This window comes from Chrysemys picta, chromosome 10, assembly GCF_011386835.1.
Source record: "Chrysemys picta bellii isolate R12L10 chromosome 10, ASM1138683v2, whole genome shotgun sequence".
Taxonomy (NCBI): domain Eukaryota; kingdom Metazoa; phylum Chordata; order Testudines; family Emydidae; genus Chrysemys; species Chrysemys picta.
In genome coordinates this window covers 72,618,146-72,631,539 of record NC_088800.1, presented here as the reverse complement: position 1 = coordinate 72,631,539, position 13,394 = coordinate 72,618,146, and the positions used below count along the sequence as shown (strand labels likewise).

At 42.2% G+C, this 13,394-nt stretch overlaps 2 protein-coding genes across 3 annotated transcripts in view; both read right to left on the bottom strand.

Annotated features, from left to right (window-relative positions):
- METTL9 (methyltransferase 9, His-X-His N1(pi)-histidine) overlaps positions 1 to 1,394 on the bottom strand; it is a 38,270-nt gene extending 36,876 nt beyond the window's left edge. The window contains exon 1 of the mRNA XM_005304718.5: positions 987 to 1,394. Within this exon, the coding sequence (XP_005304775.1) occupies positions 987 to 1,160 (174 nt within the window). The 5' untranslated portion in view covers positions 1,161 to 1,394. The remainder of the gene's footprint in view (positions 1 to 986) is intronic.
- Positions 1,395 to 10,008: 8,614 nt separating this feature from the next.
- Positions 10,009 to 13,394, bottom strand: part of LOC101932182 (transmembrane protein 180-like) — a 32,720-nt gene continuing 29,334 nt past the window's right edge. For both annotated transcript variants that reach the window (XM_024102314.3, XM_005304720.5), the window contains exon 7: positions 10,009 to 11,225. In XM_024102314.3, coding sequence (XP_023958082.2) covers positions 11,096 to 11,225 — 130 coding nt within the window. In that variant the 3' untranslated portion in view covers positions 10,009 to 11,095. The remainder of the gene's footprint in view (positions 11,226 to 13,394) is intronic.

Genomic DNA, 13,394 nt, shown 5'->3' with positions numbered 1-13,394 from the left:
TCTCTCTAAACTTTGTTGCTGCCTAGTTTCTCACTTTCACTATATTTCAGATTATTTTCCCCCAGTTATATTAGTTGGCATTTCTCTGTCTTCGTGCTTGCAACCCCACCAAATGTAACACCATCTGCAACTGTCATTAAGGTTCTGTTTACTCCCTTATCTAGATCATCAAGAAGTGAAATAAAGATCCTAACATGAATCACAACCATGAATCACAGAACAGCAGACTGGAAGGGACCTCGAGAAGTCATCAAGTCCCGTGCCTAGCATGGAGGTAGAACCTCATGAATCCTTTTTGAGGCACCTTTCTGCAACTTAAGACTTTATTTATTGTTACTATTTATTTTCAACCTTTGAGCTAATCTTCAATCCATATGTTGCTATCCTAGATCATTTTAATTAACATTTACAACTGTACTCAAGTGCACTGTACAATTTTGTAAAATCCACATATATTGCACTAAAAATTTTCCTCTCTATGCTGCTTTTCTCAATTTATGTACAGTACTAAAATTTCCTAAATATCTTTTACACAGAGAACAAACACAAACTTTCTAATCAATAAAAATCAGCTATCCACTCCCTTTGTTTCACGCCAGCAGACATTTGCCTGGACTCTCTGGTCTGGGTCCTTCTCACTCCACTCCACAAGCGTCTTACTCCTTGTACTCTGTGCCCCACAGATCATACCCTCGTGCACTTCCCTGTGCTCAGTGCCCCCATCCCCGTTATACTCTGTGCCCCCCCATAGGCTCCCACCTCTCCCTCCCTCACCAGTGCTCTCACACCCTTCAACTCCCGTTCCCTGGGGTGGGGGGCAGCCTCTAAGGAGCTGGATGGGGAAAGAGTCCCCGTGCATGGTGCTCTCAGCAGAGTCCCCCCACCCTGTTCCTTGGGGGAGGGGTGTTGTCTCTCGGGGGCCGGATGGGGGCGGGGAGCCCCTGCCCCTGGGGGAGGGGGGAAGCTGCTGCCTCTCGGGGCTGTACCTGGTGGTTCTCCTTGGTGCCCGGGGCTGGCTGGCTGTGGCTGCCCATCATATTCATGTAGAGGGACCTGGATAAAGGGCTCCTCAGGTACCTGGCAGGGCCAGACCACATCCTCCTCCTCAGCACCCACAGGGACAGGGTGTAGCAGCCCAGCCAGGCCAGGCACAGTCTCATCGGGGGAAGGTGCGCGGAGTCACCCCCTCCCGCAGCCACCGCCTCCTCTCTCCATGGCGGCAGCGGTAGCAGCAGCGACGGCGGCAGCACAGATCTCGCCCAGCCCAGCCAGCTCCCCTTCAGGGCCCGCACACACACTGAATGGAACTCAGAAAGCGGGGGCAGCGGAACCGGCCGGACCGCATTGCCGGGACACGCCGGGGCCTGGCACGAACCAGCCCCCTCCGTGCCTCTGGACCAATCACAGCGCGGCGTGGGCGCACGGCGGGGCGCTGCTTTCAAACCAGAGCGGAGCACAATGAGGCGGCGACTCCCCCCCTTCTTTCCGGTGGGAAGGACTGCGAACTCCCGCTTCAGAGACCCACCCCTCCCCCAGAGGGCACATGGCACTTACCTATCGCCCTTCCTTCGGGGCAAGTGCCACGCCAGGCAGACAGACAGACCGACTGCCCCTCCCCAGCAGACAGAGGGCATGTGTCTCCACCCCACTCAGAAAGGGGGCATGGATCACTCGTCCGCAGACAGATCTGCCTCACTGTCCACTCCTTTTCCCCACTCAAAGGCCATTTCCCCTGAACAGGTGGGAGCATGTGCCACTCACACACTGGCAGACCCACTGCCATTCTGCCCCACAGCTAAAGGGCATAAGTCACTCACCCACAGGCTCAGACAGACCAACTACCCTTCCTTTCTCCCCACCCCTAATCAAGAGACATCTCTCTCCCCCACACAGACTAGGGTGACCAGATAGCAAGGATGAAAAATCGGGACAGGAGGTGGGGGGTAATTAGCACCTATATAAGACAAAGCCCCAAATATCAGGACCTATAAAATCGGGACATCTGGTCACCCTTACACAGACAGATGGGGCCATATCCCCCATGACCACTTGTTATGGAGCATGGTGGATAGGTGTGGTGTATATGTGTTTGTACACTCAAACCCACTCTACTTCCTTCACAGAGACCCATCCGTCCCTCCTATCCCACAGGCACAGGGGTGCTTCCCCAACCCAAGCAACACATTGCCCCATTCCCCAAATGAGATGAGAATCATAGAAGAATAGGGTTGGAAGAGACCTCAGGAGGTCATCTAGTCCAACCCCCTGCTCAAAGCTGGACCAACCCCAACTGAATCATCCCAGCCAAGGCTTTGTCAAGCTGGGCCTTAAAAATTTCTAAGGATGGAGATTCCACCACCTCCCTAGGTAACCTATGAGTGTTGTATAGAGCTTTCCACATACACAGTTAGGGCCCTGCCCCCTCCTTTGAGCAGGAAAACAAGACATCATCCCCTTCCATCTTTTCATACATATCCCTGTTGCCATTAACATCTTTAATTCCTACACAGAGCAGACAGACTCTCAATTCTTAAAGTAGCATCAAAAAGACAGATAATATGGAACTGAACTTTATCTCAGAATGACAAAACTGTAAGTCAGCCCTGCCAAGTTTTTGAACCTATGATGACAGTGAGTTCAAGACTTAATCCTTAGACCTTCCAGCTTTATAGTTCTAAAATTATTTTTAACAAAATATACTTACAACTGTACAACCTCTCTCTTGGTTTCCCTAACGTGTCCACTATTGGTGACAGCGCTTTCTCTGCATCTCCCACCATCTAGAACAGCCTTCCTGTTCTGCTCTGCCTCATCAGCTATTTTACAATCTGATCTTAAGATATCTTTAATCTTTTGCCTATGCTTCTTATTTCTCTCAGTTATTAGTTTTGTAACTGAACACCATAATTTAACCATATAATATCTTTACAACAATTTTTCTATAGTTTAACATATACAATCTGTGTAATTGTGAATTTTATTTCTGAAAATAATTTTGGGACAATGTGTATATGAAATGTGCTACACTTAGTAGAAAGTTGTACTGTATATAATGTCTTACTGATGGATCCCAAAGAGCTTTATAAACCGAACTACACACAGAGAATAACTTTACCTATCAGGACCACTAGGGTGGAATGCAGCAGATATTTAAGAGCATGCAGCAATGCTGCATAACAGATAAGGGACTGTTGTAACCAATTGGTCTTTGGCTTTCTTGACACCACCTTGCTCCAATCTATCCCAATTTTGCTATCAAACTCATTTTCCTCACTAACCACGCTGATCTCATGGCTCCCTTCACTGGTTCTGCATTCCCTTCCACATGACCCGCCTCCTATTTATCCATGCCATCTCTGCCAGTTTTGTCTCCCTTCAAGCCCCCTTTGTTCCTTTCTCCCATGCCTGTAACTTAGCTTGTTCCTTCTTAGCTCTTTCTGGTCATAGCTGTGGCTGCTATGTATATCCTGCTTCTATTTGATAGCATGGGTTTATTTAATCACCATCCCACAGCTAACACTACTGTTGTTTCAGGGGGATCCAAGGGAATGCCACCAGACCACATTGCCAAAAACCCACACATTTTAACTCAGCCAGAGCCCTTACACAGCAGCGCCTGCCTCACCTAGAGCCTGCAACCATCAGGTCCATCCCACCAAAAGAACGCTTTGTTCAGTTCCCATCCCCCTGCCTCTCTTAGCAACACCCATCTAGTGGGGGATGGAAAGGCCCTTATGAAGTCATAGTAGGTTCCTCAGGAGGTTCTTCAGATTATAACAATTTCAGTATCTTTATCGGCTTGACAAGGTACTCGATACAAGTGTTGCCAACAGGTATCTGTCTACAAAGAGGTTCACATTAATGATGAGGTCTTATTTAGTCGACCTTGCATAGTTGTCCATTTCTGATTTGGTAGAAGGCCATCATTTGTTGGGATGTTACTTCAGGCTATTAGAAAATAATAATTTTTTTGTATTCCACATAGAAGTTTGTCCAATAAAAGATATTACCTCATGCATCTTGTGCTTCAATATTCTACCCAGGCAATCAGAGCATCAGGGGACAACTCAGGACTATACCAAGAGTGACAGTATATAAGTAATGTAATTAGACAACTTTCAATCACGCAATTAACCTTTATTTTATCTAGATGTGGGGGCATGCGCCTTCTGAAGTGTGAGCCAGTGCAGATAAAACTGAAAGAAGGGGCAATACCTTATAGCATTAACACAGCTCACAGAATTCCAGTCACATTATTTCCTATAATGAAGGAGGAACTAGGCAGAATGGTAAACCTGCAAATAATAATTGCAGCTATAACAGAACCTAGAGAATGGAGCACACCTACAGTTCCTGTCATAAAAAGGAGTAGAGTGTGAGAATATGTGTTGATTTGATTTGTATTTAATCAGCTAAAAGAAAAAGATATGTTCTTCCCACACTAGGGGATATAATTGCCAAATTAACATGTGCACATATTTTCCTCACTGCTTAATTCTGCAAGTGGATTTTGGCAGATCCTGCTGCATCCAGATAGTGCTAAACTCATGGAACCTGATTTTGCTCTCAGTTGCACCAATTTAAATCTGGAGTAATTCCACTGAAATCAATGTAGTGAAATTTATGTAAAACCTGTGTAAGTAAATTCAGAATCTAGTCTGCTATATTATATCCAATGTTTGGGCTTACTGTGCTTCGGGGGGCCCTGCGCTTCAGGGGGACGCAGGGACCAGGATGCCCCCAGCCCACCCCGCCGCCCTGCTCCACCGGCTCCTGGCGTCGCTCGGGGAAGGGGTGAAAGCCGGAAAAAGGCGGGGCGGGAGCTTGGGAGAAGGGGTGGAATGGGGGCAGGGAGAGGGTGAAGCAGGGGCGTACTGGGGCTGGGTTGCTCTCTGCTGCCGGCCCCAGGCCCTCTGCTAATCTCCCGGGCCGCCCTAGACCCCGTATCCCCCAGAAACGCAGGGCCCCCCAAAGCATGGGGCTCAGGGCAGTTGCCCCATTCCATCCTATGGACGGGACGGTTCTGCGACCCGTTCTGGGCACCACCAAAAATTATACAAACCTGGTGCCCATGCCCCCATCTTCTTTATCTCCCCATCTACAAATCTCCCCCACCTACACTGGGTGAATCACATCCCAGAGGGGCTCAGACAGGGCAAAACCCTTTCTTGTTACTCCACACAATAGGGTCCACAAGGGCCTATCACAGAGGCTCTTGAGAGCTTTGGGTACGGGGGTCTAGGCCTCTGCATCCTGAAAAGATGACAGTCCTGTACCAAACAAGCTGTGTATGGCTTGTGGAAACATAGGGAAAATTTCCAAAAGAGGAGAAATTCCTCTATGCTTTACCCTACCATTTAATATCCAACATGCCCTCATCACAGCCATCCACCACTGCAGCTCACCCACACCAAAATACACTGAGTTCCACCTCAGCTTCTAGGCCTGAAGCTACTAAACTGCTTCACTTTCAGCCTCACCACCAGTTTAGGGCAAGGGAAGCCAACTGGCTAAGTTTCTCTTGAAACTACTGGGGCTCCATTTTATTTTAAATACATGGCATCTCACGAAAGAACATACAAATACATACCAGTAACACAATCACCATGATTTGGGTGAGGTTACACTAACATCCAGCCTCCCTTCCCCACCCACAAAACACATTCACATATTTTAATTCACTAGGAACCTCATCCAGGAGTCCTGACCTCTCAGGATTTGGCAAATTGCTTATGGAACAGAGAATTTTAGCATCAGTTGTGCAATTGTGACCAAAGTTCTTCTGACTGGTTCCCCCAGGGCAACTCAACTGACATATTGTGTTTGCTTTTTGATGAGGCATCTGTTCTGTGTTGACTATGGCACAGAGATGTCACTCAAGATTTACCCAAGACCATGCAGTGAATCACTGGTTCAGAATAGATTAACATCAATCCAGAGGAACTCCCTGTATTTACTGCCTCTTGTGGCTCTGGTTAAGGTTCAGAATTTTGGGGCTTGATCCTCATCTGCAGCAATTCCTAGCTGCTGTTGCAGTGATAAAAATTAAAGTGGGAAGTGATACTTTTCCCTATCTGAATGCAAGTTCTTCCTGCATACAGAAGTCTAAAGTAAACAGGTACAGTGAATATTCCCATGAAAAAGGCATATTTAAAATGGATTGGTCATCACAGGCCTCTTCAAAAAGGGCATTTGCTTGTTACAAAGACAGGCCTTCAGATTAAAGATTCCACCTCTGCTAAATATGAGATTAGGCTTAAGGCCCTCAAATTTGCATCATCATCATCATCTCCCTTTGGTAACGGCTCAAAATATACCTTTATAGTGGGTTGTTACTTTGGAATTCTGTAGGATTTTGTTTTAATAAGGGCTCTTAGGATGGGAGTATGATTTTGTGATTAGAGTGGGGAGGATGTGGAGGGAGGACTCTTGGGTTCTACTTGCAACTATGGGATGGGTCTTGTGTGTTAAAGTACAGGAATCTGGGAGTCAGGACTCCTGGGTTCTATTCCTGGGTCTAGGAATACAGTGGGACCCTATTAGGTTAGAGCAAGGACTAGGAGCTGGAATTCCTAGTTTCTGTTCCTAGCTTATACTCTGTCTTGCTGTGTCACCTTGGGCAAGTCCTTTCCCCATCGGTCCTTGTTTCCTCATCTGCAAAATGGGGCTAATGATACTGATCAGGGACTGGATTAAGGCATAAGCACTATAAATGCGTACCTGGGGCCCTGGCTCCTGGAGTCATATGGTGACAGAGTCTAAGATTTAATGCAAAAATAGTTTCTAGCCTTCATAACTGTGACAAAACCCATGGAATGTGGCCTGTGCCTAACCAATGCAGTGATGTATGACTAGGTTTGCAGACAGCCTGAAATAAGAGCTCTACAAGGCAAGAGCTGCCCCTTTCATCTTACTAAGGTCAGCAAGTTGTTATTATCCCAGTGGCATGGGACCTTGCTGCTGCCACCCTCTCATAACTCTCTGGGGTGATGTTGGCAAGGGCACCCACCTATAGTCCTCTGCTTAAGAGGGTGGAGGCTGATTCCTCCCTCTTCTGGTAGGGGTCCCAGCCTGCCTGAAGACAGAGAATAGTGGTCTGATGATAGAGAAAGCCCCAACCTATCCAAAGAGAAGTGGTAGCAGATCCCCTGCCAGTCAACTAGACGCCTCATGTATTGGTGGACAGGCTCCAGTCACTGCCTCTCCAAGTAATGGTGGGGCAATATTGTGGGAATGGGGCCATAAGCTGCTCCATGTGGAGTGGTGGGGCAAGAGTCTTCATGGCTTACATGTATGAGCATAAATCTTTGCAGAACCAGAGCCTTAGACTGTAAACTCTTTGGGACAGGGACTGTTTTACGTGCCTAGTACCATCATATACCGCTATGGTGCTATATACAATGTTATTGATGACAGCATTTTAGGAATGAAAGTGAAGAATTTGCTATCTAATTGAAACAGCAAGAGAATTTAGATAGAGCCCACCTAATTGCTTAAACTAGAATCTGACTGTGGCACCAGGGCTAACACCTTTCATCTTGCAGAACGTGCCATAACTTTAATGACCCCAGTAGTTTATACCTTGATTTTAGATCTCATTTTAAGAGCTCTCCAGCGCCCCCTAACACCACGTTTGGGTTCAAGCCTGACTCATTGTTAAGAATAACACTCACTGAAATCAACACTAGCATTTCACACTGCATCCTAGGATCTTCCTGAAGGTTTCCTAGCCAAGTACCAATCAAGTCCAACCCTGCTTAGCACTGTAAAATTCTAACAAGACCATAACAACAAAAGCATTGCTAAACAATCTTTTTGTTAAATTCACTATCATTTATGTTTAGCCTCTAAGGAAAGTTTTTGATGTTAGAGGTTTAGACATTTGCCAGTGGCAGTTTTTTGTTTTTGTTTTTTACCAGATAATTTTTTTCTCCCTTTGCTATTTACAAAGACATCAGCCTAGTCTTCCTTCGAGGAATATAACAGCTTCACAATCAAAACTCCAAATGACAATAAAGTTTACTTCGCTTCTTTTGAAACAGACATCAGCTTGCAAGGTATACACTGCCAAATAAATTGCTCCAGGTTAGTTACATGTAGTTTTACAACCCTCAAGTCTTTTCCTTCCAGCTTGTATTTCCCAACAGTCCCCTATTAAAATACACCAATATATTCAGACTATAAACATCCCACTAACCAGCTCAACATACAGTATTCATAAATTACAGCAGGCACCTGGGGAAGCTTACATCATATAAGAGAACTGAAGCAGACTTGTAGTTCCCACAAAATACCTAAATTGAGTTTGTCCCAGGAAAATCTCAATATAATTTTTATTGCCATTTGATCAGTCTGATTTTGACTATACTATTAACCACACCATAGTACACCACCTCTCTGATTAGGTGAGCAAAGATGTTAACACTTAATCATCCATTTAAATCTAGCTTGGGGTTTTGTGTATTGGTTTTAGATAAATAAAATTAGTTTACTGTTCTAACAAGTTGAATTGCAAGAATTTATATCAAGATCAGGAACACTTGGCTGTCATGAAAGTTGTGCAATAATATAATTTAGACTTGTCGTTTTGTTCAACTGTTGTAATGCTTCCAAATAATGTCTGTTTCTGTGTTTGTGTGCATGCATGTGAGGCTATTTTATATAAGATTGAACTGTGGCATTTTTTTCCAGCAGTGGGACCTTCAGACTCAGGCACCACTACGCTAACAGAGTCAGAACAGATCAACCAGCTGTTGTAGGAAACTAAACTTTTGTATGTGGTCATCCCTTCCTTGGTTCTTAACCAAAGCAATCATGTAAATTTGGCACAGCATAATAAAGTTGGGTGCATGGCAGTGACATTTTTATTCCCCATTTCCATCATAAGTGTGGTCAATCTTCTATTGCTAATTCTTGTGATGAGATTGCCGCTTGAATGTAATCAGTTTTCAAGGTCTTTTATTCTGAGTCCACCTGGCAGTAGATACTTTTGCTGTCTTTATGCAGGGCCGGCTCCAGGCACCAGCTTAACAAGCAGGCAATTCGGGAGCGGCAGGTCCCTCACTCCCTGTAGGAGCGAAGGACCTGCTGCTGAACTGCCACCGCCGATTGCGGCTTTTTTTTTTTTTTTTGCTCGGGGCAGCAGAAATGTTGGAGCCAGCCCTGTCTTTATGATGAGAAGAATGGTATGACTGAAAAGAAAACAAGGACCCCTATCCACCCTTTTAACTTTTCCTGTTAAATATGTATTTGGTATTTTAGTATGAGTGTTATAGGCTATGGCTACACATTTTCTGTATTATTTCACAGTTAATCCCCTTGTGTGTGAATGAATGTTGGCTTACAATTCTTTTGTATACTGTCATTTTTGGTTTGTCTATCCTCACGCTGAAGTTGTAACAGTGAAAAGGTGCTATGTAAGTTTAGCTTTACTATTCTGATAGCAGTCTAAGATTTTAGTCATATCCCCTTCTATCCTTCTTTACTTCAGTAAGTAAAATGCTATATTTGCCAAACACCTTCCACAAAAGACTGTCCATCTTTCTTTGCCCATTTAAATGAATTCTTGCTACCCTTTTTAGGTCTTAACATCTTGATGTCCTTTCTGTTGTACCACATGGCATACCACCCTTGAACCCTATGGTCTAAATGTGTTCTAACAATTCTATACACCTCTACCTCGATATAATGCTGTCCTCGGGAGCCAAAAAATCTTACCAGTTATAGGTGAAACCGTGTTATATCAAACTTGCTTTGATTCGCCGGAGTGCGCAGCCCCGCCCCCCCGGAGCACTGCTTTGCCGCGTTATATCCGAATTCGTGTTATATCAGTTCGCGTTATATCGGGGTAGAGGTGTATTATGAAAGGACAAATTAATGAAAGCTAATTATCTATGGCATACTGTAGGTATTTAGGAGCTGAAGTGGGAATTGTCCCCTAACAGAAAGGAAGAGCATCCCCTTTAAGAAAAAAGAAAATACATGAGAAAAAGACAAAATACTACCAAAGAGAGTATAAGGAAAGTATATTTGTAATATAACTTCTTTATTACCAAATTGGAAGGAGTAACCAAGAAGAAAACTTAGTTGTATACAGTGAATCACAGGCTAAAAGTCATTTAGATTTTTTCAGGTTTTCTCCTCAAAAACTATGTCCACAAAACAGCAGGAACCCTAATCCTTCTAAATTGGAAGGCAAGTTATACAATTTGTTTTTTAAAACAGACTATGATCAATAGACAGAAATCCATGTATATAAACAATGGTTTATTATAAAAGACAATTTAAGAATCCAGGCCCATGAAATTCCCACTAACATTTTTTGTTAGGATTCTTTTGACATATAAATAAAGAAGACATTGGAAACATGTTGATATTAGCATGTACAATACAAGTAAATAGAACTGTTTCTCTGGCATGACTCAAAAATGTAACCATAATTTAAGACTTCATTATATATCTCTGTTTTCTTGAACTTTAACTTAAGTCCTCAGATTCCTCAACTACACATGTTCACTAAATAATATTTAGCTCTTATACTGTGCTTTTCATCTGTAGATCTCAAATTACTTTACAAAGATGGGTATCAGTTTCCCCACTTATAAAATGGGAACAGAGGCACAGAGCATTGCTGTGACTTCCTTCAAGGTCACACAGCATGTCAGTGGCAGTGCTGGGAACTAGGTTTCCAGTCTGGTGCCATATCCATTACATCATGCTAACTCCCCTCAAAATCCAATAATATCTGTACACCACAGACATGCCTTTATCTCTTTAGCAATGGAGTGAGTAAAGACACTTCCTCAGTATGCTCGGTAGAGTCCCCTGGATATTGCCAGCATTCCTACAATTGCCATATGTATGGTAACTGAACTAGAAAAGGCTATGTATAGGTTTTGTGTTAAGGCTGGGAGTGCTTTATGATATGTTTTATACCACCATAGATGACTGCTTTAATTTAATGGCTCAGATTGCATTTGGTCTAATAGTCCATTAAGTACAATTCTGCTTTTTCACATTTGAATTGTACATAGTAGAATTAATACATTTAAACACAAAATCTAGATCCTTCCTGTACAAACTAAGTGTTAAAGATTCAATGTGTGGCTGTCATATGACTGTTCTGGATGGAGAAGGGAGTCCATGTCAGAATCTGTATAACTGCAATGCAAAGTGGAACCAGACAGATCAAGTAGAACATAGCATCATGAAGACCTAAGAACAAACTGGAAAAGAAGGTAAAAATGTCAGTTTTCCCAAGATGCAGTTTTCACCCCCTATAGTCAATTCTTAATAGATTAAAAAAATAGTTCTGACAATTCAGCACAGTCAATTTTAAAAGGAAGTAAATAGTAGGTTTACTTTGGAGGGAAAAACCTGAAAATAACAATATAGATTCTTGTGAGTAAGGAATAAAAATCCCCATGTTTTTTCTGTATTTTACCAAAAACTCAATGTATAGATATTCAGCTTGTTTGATTCTGATTAAACAACCTTTATTAAAAGTAGCATATAAATACAGACTGTGGATGAAATTAACCCAATGTTTTTGTGTCCCCAGCATCACAGTGGGAATATGGTTTCTCACTATTCAGAAACATAAAAGCTATTGCCAAATACATTCAACTATATTTTCTGATTCCATGTACTGCTCCATCATTCCCTTAAACTTATTCATGCCCCCTGCTCCCCCAAAACAAGGTAGTTTGAAAAAAATAAGCTATTAAGAAATGAGCTGAGTAAGATAACTAGAGTGCATAGTAATAGGCTGTAGACAAGCTAACAGACCAGTTAAGTAGTCTATTACACAGCTGTGGTAGGTTATATAAAATTAGTATAAAACAATATCACCCTACAGAGCAGGCAATCCTATAAAGTTTTGTATGATTAAACATTTTTTAAAGGGAGTGAATAAAAGAATGGGAGAAAGTGGAAAATACAACAATATGGACATATTGGTATTTTTAAAAGTTAAAAATCTGAGACATTAATTATGTATAATGTACTTATGGCTGGTAAATGCTAAGAACAGGTCATGATTAATGCATGGAACTCAATGCATTTACCAACATATTAAGATTAATTCTGTTTTATTATTTTTAGGGCAAAATAAAGACTTAAACCATACATATATTACATGTTAAAGTTACATTGAGATTCTGGCTTATCTGGCTTACCCTTGCATGTATAAGGGTATTTTCTAATCTAAATCTCCATTAAGGAGTAATATGTAAAGAAGCAGATCAACAACTATGTATTACAAATTATAATATATAATTAAAATAACTGCTTTATGAACAGGCTGGTTTCTGACAGCTTGAAACACATCTAGGCATTTGTCTAGCAGCTGTGATAATTATTCACTGGCATTCAGTTAATTATTGGATTCTAATTAAGAAATATCAAGAAACTGAACTCAAGGTGAGACAGTCTGAAAAAATTCTTCAGTCTCCAAGAAGATGAGTACGTTATTTTCTATTTTTCCTTAGCACTGTGAGATAAGATGGGAGACTAACAGAATGGTTGTGAAAGCTGAATACTATGGGCCTCATCCATAGCTGATTGAAGTCAATGGAAAAACTCCTATTGACTTCACTGGGTTTTGGATCAAACCCCTATGAGTCAATCAAAAAAGGCCAAATCTAGGTCTCGTTGACTTCAATGGAACCATTTGGTCCTAAATGTATAACACAATACAATCACCGTTTATTCCAAGTTAAACAATTGTTTTAAATAAACTGTGCACATGTTAATACCAAGTGAGAAAGAAAAGACACATGCTTAAAAATTAAAGTAGTACTAAGGGAATTACTTAAGTGCTTAGGCAATTGGTTACAGGAGATGGGACTTTTCACGGGTAGATCAGTGGTTCATATTCAGTATTTACTGTTTAGTGACCACAAGTTAGCATCTGATAGTTGTTTACTGGCCTGGGTTCAATGGTGCTTTCCATTTCCAAGTAAGCAAGTATATGCATCACAAAAACTACCACCTGGTTGGCATTAATTAGTCTTCTTGTTGGCAGTTCCAGCATGGAATCCAAGAACTGAATTGGTACACAATTTACCTATATAAAGTTCCTTCAGGAAGGGGCTGAGGCAAATTTGGCAGGGTGCTCTAGTGAAGCTACACTGCTTTTGTCGGCATTTTACCTTTCTGTATATTAACAGAGAACTGCAATTTTCAGTATTAAGAATGTCAACCTTTAACAAGCATTTTACCTTTTTCTAAAAAAAAGAAAAAGATTGTGCCAAGTCCTACCTTGCCTTTATACTGGTGAAATCCTGGTTTGGTTTAAATACAGTTGCATTCATTTAACAAAAGAATATGGATTAATATTTTATTCTAAAACTCTACATTTACAGGAATTATGAAAAGTAAAATAACTGTATTAT